The 15,752-nt window shown below is 43.0% G+C and overlaps 1 protein-coding gene and 1 long non-coding RNA gene across 3 annotated transcripts in view; one reads left to right on the forward strand and one right to left on the reverse strand.

Moving 5' to 3' along the window:
- Window positions 1–2,706: 2,706 nt before the first annotated feature.
- LOC129348234 (uncharacterized) lies at window positions 2,707–5,161 on the reverse strand. The gene is made up of 3 exons (XR_008600699.1): window positions 5,036–5,161; window positions 3,987–4,082; window positions 2,707–2,879 (listed from the first exon to the last, which is right to left on the reverse strand). It is a non-coding gene; the product is annotated as an uncharacterized LOC129348234 (long non-coding RNA).
- A 773-nt stretch (window positions 5,162–5,934) lies between these two features.
- Window positions 5,935–15,752, forward strand: part of LOC111574163 (glutaminase kidney isoform, mitochondrial-like) — a 40,591-nt gene continuing 30,773 nt past the window's right edge. Inside the window, exon 1 of one of the 2 annotated variants that reach the window (XM_023278715.3) lies at window positions 5,935–6,351. In XM_023278715.3, the coding sequence (XP_023134483.1) occupies window positions 6,089–6,351 (263 nt within the window). In that variant the 5' untranslated portion in view covers window positions 5,935–6,088. The remainder of the gene's footprint in view (window positions 6,352–15,752) is intronic. The other variant, XM_023278634.2, reaches the window with a different exon arrangement.

The raw sequence follows: 15,752 nt of genomic DNA on the forward strand, positions 1-15,752 counted from the left end.
CTTTGGCCTCACCGCGTCGTCATGGCAGGAAATATTTACATTCATTAATTTAAAGCCCGACTAGTTGATGGAAGATCACGAACCAGAGTTGGACTAATTTTATGATGGTTTCCTCTAAATCAGGGGTGTCAAACATGCGGCCAAGGGCCAAGACCGGCCCTCCGGAGGCTCCAATCCGGCCCGACTTTGTAAAATGTAAAAATTCCAGAGAAGATGTTAACTGCAGACTATAAATTTAAAATAATTTCTAGGTCATGACAAATTGTTTTGATCATAAAGTGAAATACTAGACTGCTCATTGATTTTTTTATTTTTATTTTTTGGTGTTTTGTGTCTTGTTTTTGTAATATTTTTTGTTTTTGCTGTTTTTTGTCTGACTTGTCGTTTGTCTCATGTTTTTGTCATTTTTTGTCTAATTTTTGTCCATTATTTTGTTGCTTTGTAGCTTTTTTGTCTATTTTTTGTTTCTGTGTCATTTGTCTCATATTTTTGTCATTTTGTTGCTCACGTTTGTCATTTTTTGTCTCATTTTTGTCCATTTTTTGGTTGCTTTGTAATTTTTGTGAATTTTTTTTTCGTGTAGTTTGTCTTGCTTTTGTCATTTCATGCCTCATTTTTGTAATATTTTTTAATGTTGTTTTTTTGTCTTTTTTGTCTGACTTTCGTTGTTTGTCTCATGTTTTTATTGTTTTTGTAACCCAGGCCATGTCGGGCTCCATTTCCGGTGCCGCTCTTATTTTCCCGGGCCAAGTTCCTTTTACATAGCCCGGTCCCATATGCCACTTCCTGTCTGTCACTGCTCTGTACTCAGCCCTGTCACAGCATCACGCTGTATCTGGCGTTTGTTTGACTTTCCAAAACTGCTCCGAACTCCGACTAAAAGTAGCAATTGGGCTAAAACAGCTCCACGAAACTCCTCATCCTCTCATCTACCTCTCTGGCGATCGGTGAGTGCGTGCGTCGCATAGTTTACTTTAAATGATTTATCAATACAATGCGTTGCGCTGACTTTAAATCTAACAATTGCAGATACATCTCCCCGTATCCTGGCGGATCCTCGTATTAAAACCCCCCGTGTTCGCACTACTCATCGGTGAGTCCTCGATTCGGCTCGATTTTTGAGGTTGTGTGATTTACGTTTGTTTATACCGTAAATCTTAATGCTGCTCTGCAGCTAGGTTAATGCTAACGTAGCATGTAGCTTCAGCCGGCTAGCGCGGCTATTTATGTGTATATTCTTTCAATTCTAGCCTTATTTGTTAATCTACTCCAGCCGAATCGTAGGCAACATTGTAAATACTTAAAGCGGTGCCTCACTTTCTGTTAGTTTAGACTTTTAGGTCACTTTTTGTTACTTTTGAAACCGGGTGCCCCCGCAGCCATCTTTGTTTTGAATGGATGCGGATGCATTCACATGAATGAGGTTTAGACCTGTTGCGCAACAATACTCCCAATACTTGAAATGAAGTAATTGTGTATTTAATACAATTTAACACAAGGCTCGAGGCCTATTTGAACTTAAAGTGCACTTTTATACATTTGACTTTACACCTTTGAAATTAATTCACATTTAGATATTAAACTTGTAATGAAGCTTCATATTAGATCAATGGATGTAATGTCTATTCACATTGAATAGAGTAACTAAATGCTGTGCATTATAGCATTTCAATGGTTTTGTTTATTTAAAACTGTATTTATTTTGGTTATTTATTTTGTAATTTACTTTTACTGATTTATTGTCTTGGTTTATTTTATTGCTTTACTAATTGGGATTTTTTCTCCTGACTCCTGTTTTAGGTCAGGTTTTTTTTTGTTGTTGTTTTTTACCCCCTTTCCTTCTGAATTAATTCTCCTTGATGGCGAGCTATCCCGTCCCCTACCTCCTGCTGAGGTAGGACACCTTTTGTTGTTTCATCGAACCTGGATCAAGGATTATTTTGTTCATGGACACTGAACTGAAAAAAAGACTTTGAATTCCGAACCTCTCAAAAGGAGGCTTTGAACTGAACTTTGAGCTGTAATTCCCGACCTGGTGATCTTTTGTTTGGTTTTGAACTTTCGAACTGTATTGGTTTTTGTTTTATAATTAATATACATAATATAATATTAATACCATAACTAATATTATATTATACTATATTAATTGATTATACCTGTTTATTATCTATATATTTATATTAAACATACCTCATACTATTTCACCCTTACTATTGTTATTGTTACCCTGGTTATTATACAATACCTTTTATTTATACGCAAATCCAATTACAAATTTGGAAAAAATGACTGACCGACCGAAAATTGTCCTCCAAATAAGACCTGGGTCATTTTAGGATTGTAAACTTATTACAGAAGTTGTGCAAATAATAGGTTCCTGTGTGCAAAATGAAATGCATCTTATTTGTTTCAATGCAGGAAAATTCTTTTGAAGTGCAGGTTGGTTTCAGCTGGAAGCCACACGAGGGCAGCACTTACACATTTTCTTTTCTAATCCAGCTCACATCCTCTAACAGCAGCATCAGAAATTGCTTTATGATTATTATATCCTTGTAAGCAAATTGTGGGTTTAAAAGCTACTGTAGAAAGTTTTCTGTAGCTTGAGTCAGACAGTCATGTTATTCTGTTTTATGGTGAATCATCTTAAAGAGCCAGAAGACATGTGCAGCTGTTGCATTTAAAAGCATTTATACAGCAGAGAAACAATTGTAGTCATGTGTTTGTTTTTTATTTTCGGGTGTGTAGCGGTGGAGAAGGAAGCAGCAGCTGAAGTGCGTTAGGGTTTCCTGCAGGAGAGAGGAGGGATGGTGGCATTGTCATCACAGCAGGCATTGTTGTTTGGCAGGTCCACCACCAATGCAGTGACAGCTGTGGATTACCTGAAACAGAACAGAGGTGAGCTTTATTGGACTGACTCAGGCCTTTGTCCACACGTAGCCGGGTATCTCACAAAACGAAGATATTTTTCTACGATTCGGCCTATCATCCACACGAAAACGCAGATTTACGTCATCAAAAACGATTCTTTTTAAAAACTCCGACCAAAGTGAAGATTTGCGAATTCTCCGTTTTATGCGTCTGCATGTGGACACCAGTAACCGGGGTTTTGCATTTCGAAACGTCACCGCCTGCGACAAAATATGTTCTTACGTCACATATGCGACCTGTGTTTACATTGGGTAACAGTATGGATGCTCTCACGAGGTTTTGGACGCTGTTTCTTGTACAGGCGCTTTTTACTTGCTTGTTTTTACAAGCCCAGATACTGCTCCACATTCAACAACACAGGCGAAGGACGACGTTAAGGACGGTTATTCTCCACCACCTTGCTAGGATTTGGGGAACTACTGCCACCTAAAGGTCCGGCATGCTTATGAATGTGCTGAAAAACGCACTTATGCGGTTAGGTGTGGATGAAGTTTTTTTCTAAAAACGAGGTGGTGTGTACGTACGTTTTTTTCTAGACGGAGGGGGAAGGATATTCGGTTTTACAAAAACCGTGCTACGTGTGGACAAGGCCTTAGACTGTGGTGGCGTGTGGGTTTATTGACTGGCCGACAGACTTTGGACTTAGACTATAGTAAGTTAGTAGACAGTTGGTTCAGAAAATTCAAACTGCTTAGTATAGAAATCTGTTAATTTTCCCGTGTCTGGTCATTCCTTTGCAGGACTCGAACCTGCAGCCTCTGAGTTGCTAACCGTTCCTCCATCTCACTGAGCTATTCCTCCACACCCCTGCACATTGACTTTTTGTGTCTGTGTCTCGTTGACCCCCACCGCAGTCCCTGTTGCAGTGGGTCCTTTCAGGCTCCTGGAATCGAACCCACATCCTCAGTGTGTGAAGCTATATCCGAGATGCATGTGCTATACTACTACACTACCAAGCCGTGTGACAATCGGAGCCTTTCCCATTGTGCTTTTGGTCAAACCTTTCAGTCCAGTTTCTTACTATAATAAGTTAGTAGAGAAAGTGTCTTTATAGTTACATCGGCTCTTGGGTCAGAAAATTCAAGTATGTGCAGGTAAAGATGTGTGAGGAGTTTAGAGATGGCAGGAGTCATCCTCACTAATTCAGCTTCCACCTAGAAATAGAAAGATCACAAACAAACACACTGATACTCTCAAACGTTCAACCTCACAACCTCAAAATATCTGTTTAGGAAGTGTTGTGTTTCTAAATTGTGCTGAAAGCATTGACAGACATTCTCTTACAAGGTTGTGTAAAAAGCAGCCTGTCCTCTGAGCTACTGAGAAATCTTCCTGAATAAAGTTTCTACGTGTAAATCAGCTCAACAAAAACTAAAGCCTCAGTCAGAGATAACAGGTATCGCAAATTATAAACAACTTTCTTTGTTAACTCAGACTTTCTGCTTCAACCTCACATAAAAAGGGGAGTTTAACTCATCAGGTGACTGAAAATGAACGGCTTGTGCAGTTCTAGATCCAAAAGTAGGATGTTTCATCTCATGTTTTACTACAAATACATGCAGTAATAAATAAATACAATGGCTGGTTGTTAGTTTATTCACTATTAAAGTCACTTTATATACTGGATTGAACTTGAGCAGTTGAAGAGAGAAGGAATTTAATGAAATTATGGAGATTCAGAGAGGTAATGTTGTTCAATGTTAAGTTAAACGTGGTTTAATTCAAACCAGCTGAATGTTAAACTTCAGTGCAGCTGAACGGGTTTCAGTTAACCTTAAAGTAAAATAACTTTTTTAAAAGCTAAAATACAAAGCAGAGAAATACAGGTTGAGACGTTCCTTCTAATAATGAGGACAGCTGCATCAGCAACTAACACAGGTGTTCAGCGGTAAGTTAGCCACCTGTGTTAATTAGCCCGCTAGCTAACTTAGCCGCTTAGCTAGCTAACTTAGCCGCTTAGCTAGCTAACTTAGCCGCTTAGCTAGCTAACTTAGCCGCTTAGCTAGCTAACGCGTCCGGACCAACTGCTCAAACACGACAAAACACAAGTCGCTGCCTTAACGTACAACAAAACAACGCTACTGGTTAGAAGTATTTATCTTCTTACCATGTTTTACTCCAAAAACAAGGTCAACAGCAGCCAGAGATGCTACCATACGTTCCGACCATAGATATATATAGAAGACTAGATCCGCTAGTGAGCTGTCTGACCAATCACTGGTCTCTGGCTCTCAGTCAGTCTGACCAATCACTGCTCTCTGGCTCCGCCCTCTGAGAATCTTGGTGTCGTTTGGCTCCACACTTGCTGATGACCACTTCCGGTCTCAGAAAATGAAAAACTGACCTTTTTTCGTTTCTGTCTCTTACTGATTTTATTTTTTTGTTATTCTAAATATAAAATGAAAATCAGAGCATTTTTTAAATTTCGTATATCCCTCTTGGATCATGAAAAGGGAAAACGCCTTGTATTTCAATTTTATTTAGTATTTTAAAACGAAAATCAAATCACCACTCCTTTTTTGTTTTTCATTACCCGTTTCAGAACAGAAAATCCAACTCCCAGATAAATACACGGACCAGATTCACATATCACTCTGTAAAAGGTCAGTTTACACAAATTTAAAAAACACCACATATAGTATTAAGCTAATTTTGACAGTATACATTCAAACTGTAGTATTGTGTAAATATGTCAGATATAATTTCCTTGGGTGAAGTTTTCAAGCTTTATTCCCCCTTTAAAATCTAATCTAATGGCTCTCCTGTGCCGTTTGTAAACTGTTGCGGAATATTTTAAAACATAAAAGTGAATTTATGCTCGCAGTTGCTGAAAATGAGGGTTAATTAGAGGAAACGATGGCGATAAACGATGAAAGCACGACCCGGACCCGGCCAAAACAGTGGGCGAGTGAGCTCCGGTGATTGACAGCTCTCCTGGCCAATTATACGTGCACGGATGGAGTAGTACTGTCCAATCAAAATTCAAGCGGCACGAAAGGTTGGTTGAGTTCCACTGAGGAAATTCTTCTGCTGTTGAGCCACCGGGAGGAAAACCGTTACTCGACCGAGAAATCTTACACTCTCATCGCGATCGACTAGACTTCTCAGCTCGGTGTTACAGTAGCTGTGCCGCCCGGACAGTCCTCTCCACGGAGTTGAAATGTTACATTTTCGGTCCACGGTAGCGCTCAAGGAGTTGTTTCACAGCCAGCTGAAGCGGCCGCTGACCGGGAGAGTCGGTGTGAAAGCGGCACCTGCAGCCGCCGCCTGTTTCAGCAGCGTCTGCTGGGATGGGAGGTCGCCGTGCAGAGGGAGGGCGTTTACCGGCTGGAGAGCCCCGCAGCACTTCGCCAGAAAGCACGGCTTGAGAGGCTTTTGCTCAAAGGGTGACAATGAAGCCGCCAAGGACTCCACGACAGAGAAGTGAGTAACGTTAACCAGCGGGCGGCCGGACTCTGTGGGGAAATCATGCATTTTAAACAGCGATAACTAGCGACGGCGGACTGTGAAGACTCATGGGAGCAATTACTTAAACTTTCTTATTTAAAAAAATTAATCTGTATCTACACACAAAATGGATGCCGAATTATAGAGCGATGCCTAACATCACCCTAAGACTGTAACATGATAGTTTGTGTTGCAGCTGTTTCATTTTAAAGCAAGGTCTATTTGAACTTGTGCGTTTTTACTACAATGTTCGGCACAGCGACTAGCTGTTAGCCAGCTAGCGCCGATGCTGTTCAGTCAGAATGACGAATTAGCCAGCCAACAAACGACTAGCCAGCCCAGTAGTTTGTGATTGCCAGACAACTTTAGGTGTCGGGGCAGTTGTTGAGAGGAAAGATGCCCACAAGTGACTGGTGACACCTCCGGGGTCTGTACGGAATGACCGGACAGCTCGGTGCGCACCGGTGATTAGCAACGGAGGCAGCTTAAAGCAACGGCATCCATAATCGGACAGGTTTGCTAGCTTTACCGCGGTACGGTCATTCCAAGATCACAAACACCCACGTTTTAATGATATTACCTGCCCGTAAAAGAATGCAATTCTCACACATTTTACAACAGTGAAAAAGCAAAATAAAGGGCTTTAAAATTAAGTCCTGTCCGGAAATGGAAACAGTTAACCAGGCATCGTGACCAGCAGCAACCAGGAGCTACAGCTGCCATCCTCCAGTGTCTTAATCAATGAGGCATTAACCTGTGAACAGGTTCTTATGCCCTGAAATTTTTTATATCACCGTAAACACAAAGGCTGTGTCTGTTTCACCTCATGCACCGTGTTCAGATCCCCCTAAATGAGACACACCAAACCTTAAGTCAATGTCTAATGAAGGTCAGTCAGGATTTCATCCAGCAGTGCAGCTAGCAGTTACCTTATCAGAGAACTGACTCAGTGTGGATCAACCATGATATGTAAATAATAGGACGAAAAGACAAGAGGCAGAGTCAGACTACTCTTTGTGTTCGTGAAGATGAAGACAGACGTTGTATTTAGACATGTTGAATGGTTTTATTTCCAAGTATAAAAATAAATGGACACACTTGAATTCTGATTGCATCACTCACGTGTGGTGAAGACATAGCTGCCATTAGCTGTGTTGTCTGACGGAGCTAATTGTTCAGCAGGTGAAATAAGTGAGTCCTGATGGAGAGGTGAGGATGAGAGGCTTTTTGGTACCTGACTGCATGCAGGTTGAAATCATTTCAAAATCAGCCCCACACACTGATAAGGACCTGTAATTCTGCTTGAAACCCCCTGACGTCAGCGATCCACTTTGTTGGATCTTTTTTAGCTTGAGAAATGCTTGTCCACGCAAGGTCGTAACAACAAAGTGCTGCGTCACATTGGCAGTGAAAGTTTCCTTAGGAAGAGAAGCACCTTTTTACTCAAACCTAAACTCTCTGGTGCTGTAGGGGCCATCGATCAGTTCCTGTGGGTGTAGAAATGGTCCAAGGGGTCTTTCATTACCACCAAAACCTCTTGTTTTAGCTTCATTTCACATGACTAGAACTACAGCTAAAATATATACAGAATATATCCCCTTTGCGCCTCACAAGTCGAGTCCTTTTCCACGTTGTAAACTGATCCGTTCCAGTGTTTGGAAATAGCATCCCCATCTTCCAAGCGTGGTATCCTGATTTTCCTAGCTGGAATTCTGAATGGACAGCTGGTTTTATTCCTTTGGGAATCAAGAGAAAGAAAGACCTGACTGGCTCTACAGGCAGCCAGAAAAGACACTGCAGCTGGTCAGTGTTCACGTCTGTCCTACATTTCCGTGTCTAACAATGATTTTCTTAATCACTTTGGCATTTATTCAAGCAGAAATGTCGAATATTTTACAGTTTCAGGTTTTCAAATGGGTGAAATGGCTGCTTTTTGTTGCCTTGAAGTACTTTATAGTAAGCTGATTTGGGTTTTGGATTGTTGGTCAGACACCAAACCATTTTAAGTGCTGATTATTGTCTCCTCTAGCCCCTGTTGGTGGGTTTAAATTGCCTGTCATGTGTGAGCATCAGCCAAAGTATGAGAATTTATTATATGAGGCCAAGAAAAACAGCAGAGCCTGATACATGAGAAGCTCGAAGCAGGAGGGCATCTTTACGTGAAGCCAAATATTCCATATTTAAGGAACGACTATTAGAGATCATTGATTAACTCTTGTTGACTGTAGTCTCGTCTGTTTGCCAGCAGCTTCCTGTCAGATGCGTTTTATTTTAATGAGCTGTAAAGCAGCCCTGAATGTGATGTGATGCACCTCCACTGCTGCTCCATGTTTTTCCTGCTGGACGTTTAACATCTCGGCCCAACAAACCCAGCTCTGTGGACTTTACGGCTAAAACAGATGATTATTGTCTGTTAAATCGATTTTGTAGTCTTTGTACATCAATCTTTTAGTCACAGTAAGTAGTGAACAATGTGTAGTTTGTCATCTGGACACATCTTGTTGTGTTTAACCCTTAGATGCTCCAATGATTGGACCTTAAGTGGGTCAGATCAATGTGTCTTTATGCCATTTTGGTCATTTTGATTAAGAATAATTATTTGTATTATATTTTTGTCCACACAAGAATGATTTCATTTTGGAAATATGTTTGTTTTTCACTTTATAACACATTTTGATAAGTGAAAAAGAAGAATATTACACAGAACACCAATAGAAGGATGTCCACGTCCATTTTGTTGACATTTTTCCACTTTTTTCCTCCAGCTTCTGCGGTTCTCCGTCCCTCCATCACCTCTTGTTTGATTTTTACCAGTGATAAAGAGCTTTGTGTAGTCCTACAAATATCACAATTTCTTTTATAGTGTAAAAGATAGCTTAAAAATTGAAATGGAATGATATCAAAGATGTGTTTTTTGAGGAATAGCTGAAATATGAAATGATAAAAACTTTTCATTGCAAAGATATTGAAAGAAAACAACCTCACCGGCTCATTTCTGACCCACTTATGCATCTAAGGGTTGAACAACAGTGTGATGAAGCAAATATGTGACATTTTTGCTAACTTTTGCAAAACATTCGCTGATAAATTTTGCACACATTTGGCCTATATTCGGGGCATCTATCATGATATGTTTGGATTAACTTTAGCTGCCAAACACAGAATCAGAGGCATCCGTGCCGTGTGTCCTAAATATATTTATGGAGTGATGAAGGCATTGCAGAAGTTGGCGGTTTGCTGTCGCGTTGCAAAATCCGTATTTGCAAGTGCAAATTTCAGCCACACAATAGTTGAATTCATCTTTTTTAGAGCAGCTGTGATGCCAGCCACCGGCACCAGCCTGTATCCTCTCTTCAGAGAGTTTCCATGCTAATAAAATGCCTCATTGCCCCTGCAGGACAGAGTTGCCCCATTTGTTTCCATTCACGGACAATTTGCTTAAACTGCCGGCCGTGTTCCAGCAGTCGCTTTGCTCAGCTGCCTGGTTGTCGCCGTCATCTCGTTCCCCTGGTGGCTAATGGGGGCTCCACTGCAGGCTGAGTAACCGGGTTCAGAAAAACACTTTGACCGCTGTTGAGTTTTCTGTTACCAGTTCTTGGAAAGCAGTTTCAAGGAGCATCGAGTCATGTGACCGTGTAGGTCCTGTGGTGGTTGCCAAGGCGCTGCATCACAACACATCCAAATAAAAAGGTCACAGGTGCTCTGAACATGACAAAATCCCACTCTGGCATTTAGGGTGATGGCTGGAATGAGAAAAGGCTGTTACTTAGCGTAGCGTTAATACTAGCAGAGAATTTAATCAATTTATTGTGCTCATCAACTAAACACTAAACATTCACTGATTCCAGCACCTCCAATGTGACGATTTGCTGCTTCTCTCTGTTTCACATTATCATAAAATGAAATTATTTATGGTTTGAACTGTTCGTAGTTAATCAATGGAACAGTATTTTGCCAGCTGTTTGGGCATTTATCGCGCAAAAAGACCAAATATTCCCAGATTGTGGAGTCCCTAAATGTTAGGATCTGCGGCTTTTGTTGTCGTCTAAATATCTTTGGCTAAAGCTGAAAGACATTTGTTAAAATAATAGAAGTTGAGCTGTAAAAACGGGTCGATTAATGGTTTAGTGTGATATGATGTTCATTAGTGTGTAAGTCGTTTTGGCAGTTGATTGATCAGAAAGAGACTCGGAAATTGCACTGAGAATTTACCTTTTCTTAAGCTTCATTTATTGATTAATTAAGCAGTTCCTCCAGGAATTCACGATGTTGCAATCACACCAATTCACGCGAATTCAACCAGTCTCCACAAATTCTGCACGACCTTGCAATTTTGTCCAATCACCGCAACTTTTCTGCAATTTTGGCCCACCTCTCGTGAGTTCTACCAATCATAGCAGTCCCCAGCACAAACGTAACGCACTTTCGTCACCGAATGCACTTCCTTGTTTTTGGTTTGAAGATGCAGACATGTCTTAAAGCCGAATGTCCACTAGATCTGTTTGTCCCACATGTAAACGCACTGCATCTGAAAATCACACGCATGGTGGGCGGTCACTAGTGGGCCACAACGTTATCACATGACAGTGCTTTCAGCTGGACAGTCCGGCAGATGCGTTGGACAAACGTAGCGGCTTGGCCGCAAATTTTCTCTTTTATTTCCAAAACACTTCAATGAAAAGTATTTTTGAAAGCATTTGAGGCGAGAAATAAGCTGTGCAGCAGCTGAATCTGTCGTCATTTTAGTTCACCGACGGCTAGTTTAGACGTTTGACGGAAGTTTTGTGACGGGTCGGATCTCCGCATCCCACACTGAGTTTGCATGAAGTAGAAGTCAAGTCTAGTTTATGCAAATGAGCAAAAAATGCAACTTTTTAGTAATTGTCACTGTTTCATTGTGACAAATACGCTTAAAATATTGCAACTTACATCGCAATTTTTTTTAGAAAAGCTGCCGCGAATTCAGGCGTTTTCAGCAACAAAGGCCTCAACAATCTCAAAAAACGCCCACGAAATCCTGGAGGGACTGATTAAGGAAATAATCTGTAGATTAATGGACAATGAGAGTAACTGGGAGCTGTGGCCTTATAAGATAAAATACAAATCAGTTTGAATGATCAAGCAGCAGGTAAGCATGGAGAAACTAAATAAAAATTTAATATACCAACATAAACAGGTATTAGACAAAAATAACATACCATGTGACTGTGCCATTAACCAAAAATGATAATTTTCAGATTAACCTGCAATGAAAATATTCATTAGCGGCTTCAGTGCTGCTGCTCTCTGACTCATTACACCACATGTGGAATACCAGCTTTAGAGGTCAGTGATTCAGTTCAACACAACATTAATGAACCTTTTTAATGTAATCTACCAGGCAGAGTGTTGGACATCCCAGAGGCCAGACAGGATTCGGCCTCATCTCCAGCCTGGTGATGCGGGTCCCGAGGCTGAGCGCTGGTTAGCAGGAGGTTAAACATGTCAGTAATGCAGGCCAGCTCGTCCCGCCTCCGTCATTTTTCCACAGTTTTTTGCACTAAAGCCTGCGAGCTGGCGTGCTGCCCAGCAGTTGTCACAGCCTCCAGGAGCAGATGAGTCAGTCACACAGATTGATTTTTTTCTTTTTGTGCAGCGCCGCCTCTCAACACTCCCGGTCTGACATCTGTGAGGCAGTGAAACCAGCGGCATCGATCAGAGTAGATAAATACAGCAGATACTACTGACAGCTCTATCAGCAGACCTCCACTGGGCAGTAGGAGCATCTCTGGCTGCCTCTTCAGGTGTCAGGTCACATTAGAACTGTTGAATTAATCGCCACCATCAGTGTAAATGTTAACCCATTATTTAATTACATGAGGGGGAAAAAAATTAAAAATTCTGGCTAATTTACATTTGAGTGATCAACATTTTCCAGATCTACACGACTAGTCAAAAGTTAGGACACAGCTTCTCATTTAATCTTTATTTTCATGACTATTTACATTGTAGATTCTCAATGAAGGCATCAAAACTATGAATGAACACATATGGAATTATGTAGTAAACAAAAAAGAGTGAAATAAATCAGAACATGTTTTATATTTTAGATTCTTCAAAATATCCACCCTTTGCTGTGGTTACTGCTTTGCACACTCTTGGCATTCTGTGGATGACCTGGGTACTTCCTAGATGGTTACTGGTAGGTTCCCATTTAGTTCCTAGATGGTTCCTAGTAGGTTCCTGGTTAGTTCCTAGATGGTTCTTCATAGGTTCCTGGGTTGTGCCTAGATGGTTCCCTGAGGATTCATTCAAAGTTCTTGAAATTTTCCAGACTGACTGACCTTCAGTTCTTAAAGTAATGATGGACTGTCGTTTCTCTTTAGCTGATTGGTTCTTGCCATAATATAGATTCTAACAGTTGTCAAATAGGGCTGTCAGCTGTGGACCAACCTGATGTCTGCACAACACAACTGATGGTCCCAACCCCATTAAGAAGGCAAGAAATTCCACAAATGAACCTTGACAAGGTGCACCTGTGAAGTGAAAACCATTTCAGGAGACGACCTCATGAAGCTCATCCAGAGAAGGTCAAGGGTTTGCAAAGCAGTGATCAAAGCAAAGGATTGCTATTTTGAGGAATCTAAAATATCAGTCTTGTTTTGACATATTTTCACAATTGTTTGTTTGCTACATAATTCCATATATCTTGCTTCATCGTTTTGATGTCTTCAGTGAGAATCTGCAATGTAGAAAGTAGTAAAAATAAAGAACAACTAACAACCATTTTGACTAAACAACCAATAGAATTAAGGAGAAATGACCTCTTTTAAACACCATGGAGGAGTGCTTAGGAAAACAAGGAGACACAAGGTGGAGGGCGATTCTATCATCGCCATTCATCGAATTCACCCATTGTGACTGAGGCCGTTGGATTGTGTCGGTGGAGATAAAACTGCGAAGGCTTCGTGTGTGGATTGAAAACGCATCCACAGCGCAGCACATTGTTTTCAGCTTCTGGACAAACTGAGCACATCGAATCACAGCTGACCTTTAAAAACACATAGATGGGGGGGGTACGGGATGAGGAAGCTCGAGCACTAATGAGAGCAGCTGAGGTGGATTAATGAGGCGATCCAGATGTTCCGGTGTCCACCTCTGTCCTGCTGCTGCTCCCAGAGGTGAAATCTCACGGGCCTCATTAACAAAACAAGGATATTATTTAAAGCCTCCTGTTTCACTGCTCTCCTGCTCCATTCTGATGATGATTTTACATGTTAGCAGGTGTTTAATGTGATCATTTAATGTGTTTTTCCTGCATTTTAATGTTCCTGCAGCGTCTTAGAGCAGTGATTCTAACCAACAAGTGCAAAAAGTGCTTATTGTGATAGTTTGAGTTCAAGTAATGTGGTGTTAGTCAGGTTTACAGAGCAACTTCACAACTTGAACTCATTTCGTTCATGCATTTCTTTTTTGTTGTCGTTAATTTCTTGCTCTGACAGAATTCTTCCAGTATTTCTGCGGTACTGAATAATCTGGAGATGTGTGTATGCGGCGCATCGTGTTCATACTGTTGCTGATGAGTGTACTGTAAATGCCATCAATGTCACTGTTACTAATTCACTATTATTCCCTCTGCACACTCTCTCCCTGTTGTTGGTCTGCTTGCTTTGCATTTGTAAGTATGTCTCTCTTTTTTATTTTAGTTTTAGTGATTATTTTTTGTCGTTTACCCCTAAAAGAATCAATTTCCCAGTAGAAGTAGAGGTTTTCTATGGAAAGCCCATAACTGCTTTTACCTCAAAATGACCTCACTTCCTCCCAGTGGCTGCGCTTAACTTCCCTCTACCTCCCCCCTCCATCCTCCCCTCTACCTCCCCCTTCCATCCTCCCCTCTACCTCCCCCTCCATCCTCCCCCGTCCATCCTCCCCTCTACCTCCCCCTCCGTCCTCCCCCGTCCATCCTCCCCTCTACCTCCCCCGTCCATCCTCCCCTCTACCTCCCCCTCCGTCCTCCCCCGTCCATCCTCCCCTCTACCTCCCCCGTCCATCCTCCCCTCTACCTCCCCCTTCCATCCTCCCCTCTACCTCCCCCTCCGTCCTCCCCCGTCCATCCTCCCCTCTACCTCCCCCGTCCATCCTCCCCTCTACCTCCCCCTTCCATCCTCCCCTCTACCTCCCCCTCCGTCCTCCCCCGTCCATCCTCCCCTCTACCTCCCCCGTCCATCCTCCCCTCTACCTCCCCCTCCATCCTCCCCTCTACCTCCCCCTTCCATCCTCCCCTCTACCTCCCCCTTCCATCCTCCCCTCTACCTCCCCCTCCGTCCTCCCCCGTCCATCCTCCCCTCTACCTCCCCCGTCCATCCTCCCCTCTACCTCCCCCTCCATCCTCCCCTCTACCTCCCCCTTCCATCCTCCCCTCTACCTCCCCCGTCCATCCTCCCCTCTACCTCCCCTTCCATCCTCCCCTCTACCTCCCCCTTCCATCCTCCCCTCTACCTCCCCCCATCCTCCCCGTCCATCCTCCCCTCTACCTCCCCCTTCCATCCTCCCCCCCTCCATCCTCCCCTCTACCTCCCCCTCCATCCTCCCCCCCTCCATCCTCCCCTCTACCTCCCCCTTCCATCCTTCCCCCCTCCATCCTCCCCTCTACCTCCCCCTCCATCCTCCCCCCCTCCATCCTCCCCTCTACCTCCCCCTTCCATCCTCCCCTCTACCTCCCCCGTCCATCCTCCCCTCTACCTCCCCCTTCCATCCTCCCCTCTACCTCCCCCTTCCATCCTCCCCTCTACCTCCCCCTCCATCCTCCCCTCTACCTCCCCCTCCATCCTCCCCTCTACCTCCCCCTTCCATCCTCCCCTCTACCTCCCCCTCCATCCTCCCCTCTACCTCCCCCTCCATCCTCCCCTCTACCTCCCCCTTCCATCCTCCCCTCTACCTCCCCCTTCCATCCTCCCCTCTACCTCCCCCTCCATCCTCCCCCTCCATCCTCCTCCCCTCCTCCCAGCCCACACACACTCTCTGATGTGTATTCCCTCCTCACCAGCAGGCATCAGCCTCCATTAGGGAGCTCAGAGACGGACCGGCAACACTGAAAAGACGCGACGACATGCTAATTCAGACGGCGTGTCAACTGTTTTTAGTGTCAATGCCGTGTTCCACGCACGTTGAAAAGTCAGAATCTCAGGAAAAAAGCCTCGCATACCAGATTAATAGGAGTTATTTCAACATTAGGTGACTTTTTGATCAATCGAAGCACCACATACTTTCTTCTTATTTCAGTTCTACAGCAAACACCATGTCGTCGCTCAGAGTTCTGACTTCCGACGCTGAGTGGAACTTGGCACAAAAAGCCCTGTGCTAAAAATCTGTCAGTCAGATACGATTAACTCTGGTCT

The sequence above is a fragment of the Amphiprion ocellaris genome, chromosome 24, assembly GCF_022539595.1.
Source record: "Amphiprion ocellaris isolate individual 3 ecotype Okinawa chromosome 24, ASM2253959v1, whole genome shotgun sequence".
Classification (NCBI taxonomy): domain Eukaryota; kingdom Metazoa; phylum Chordata; class Actinopteri; family Pomacentridae; genus Amphiprion; species Amphiprion ocellaris.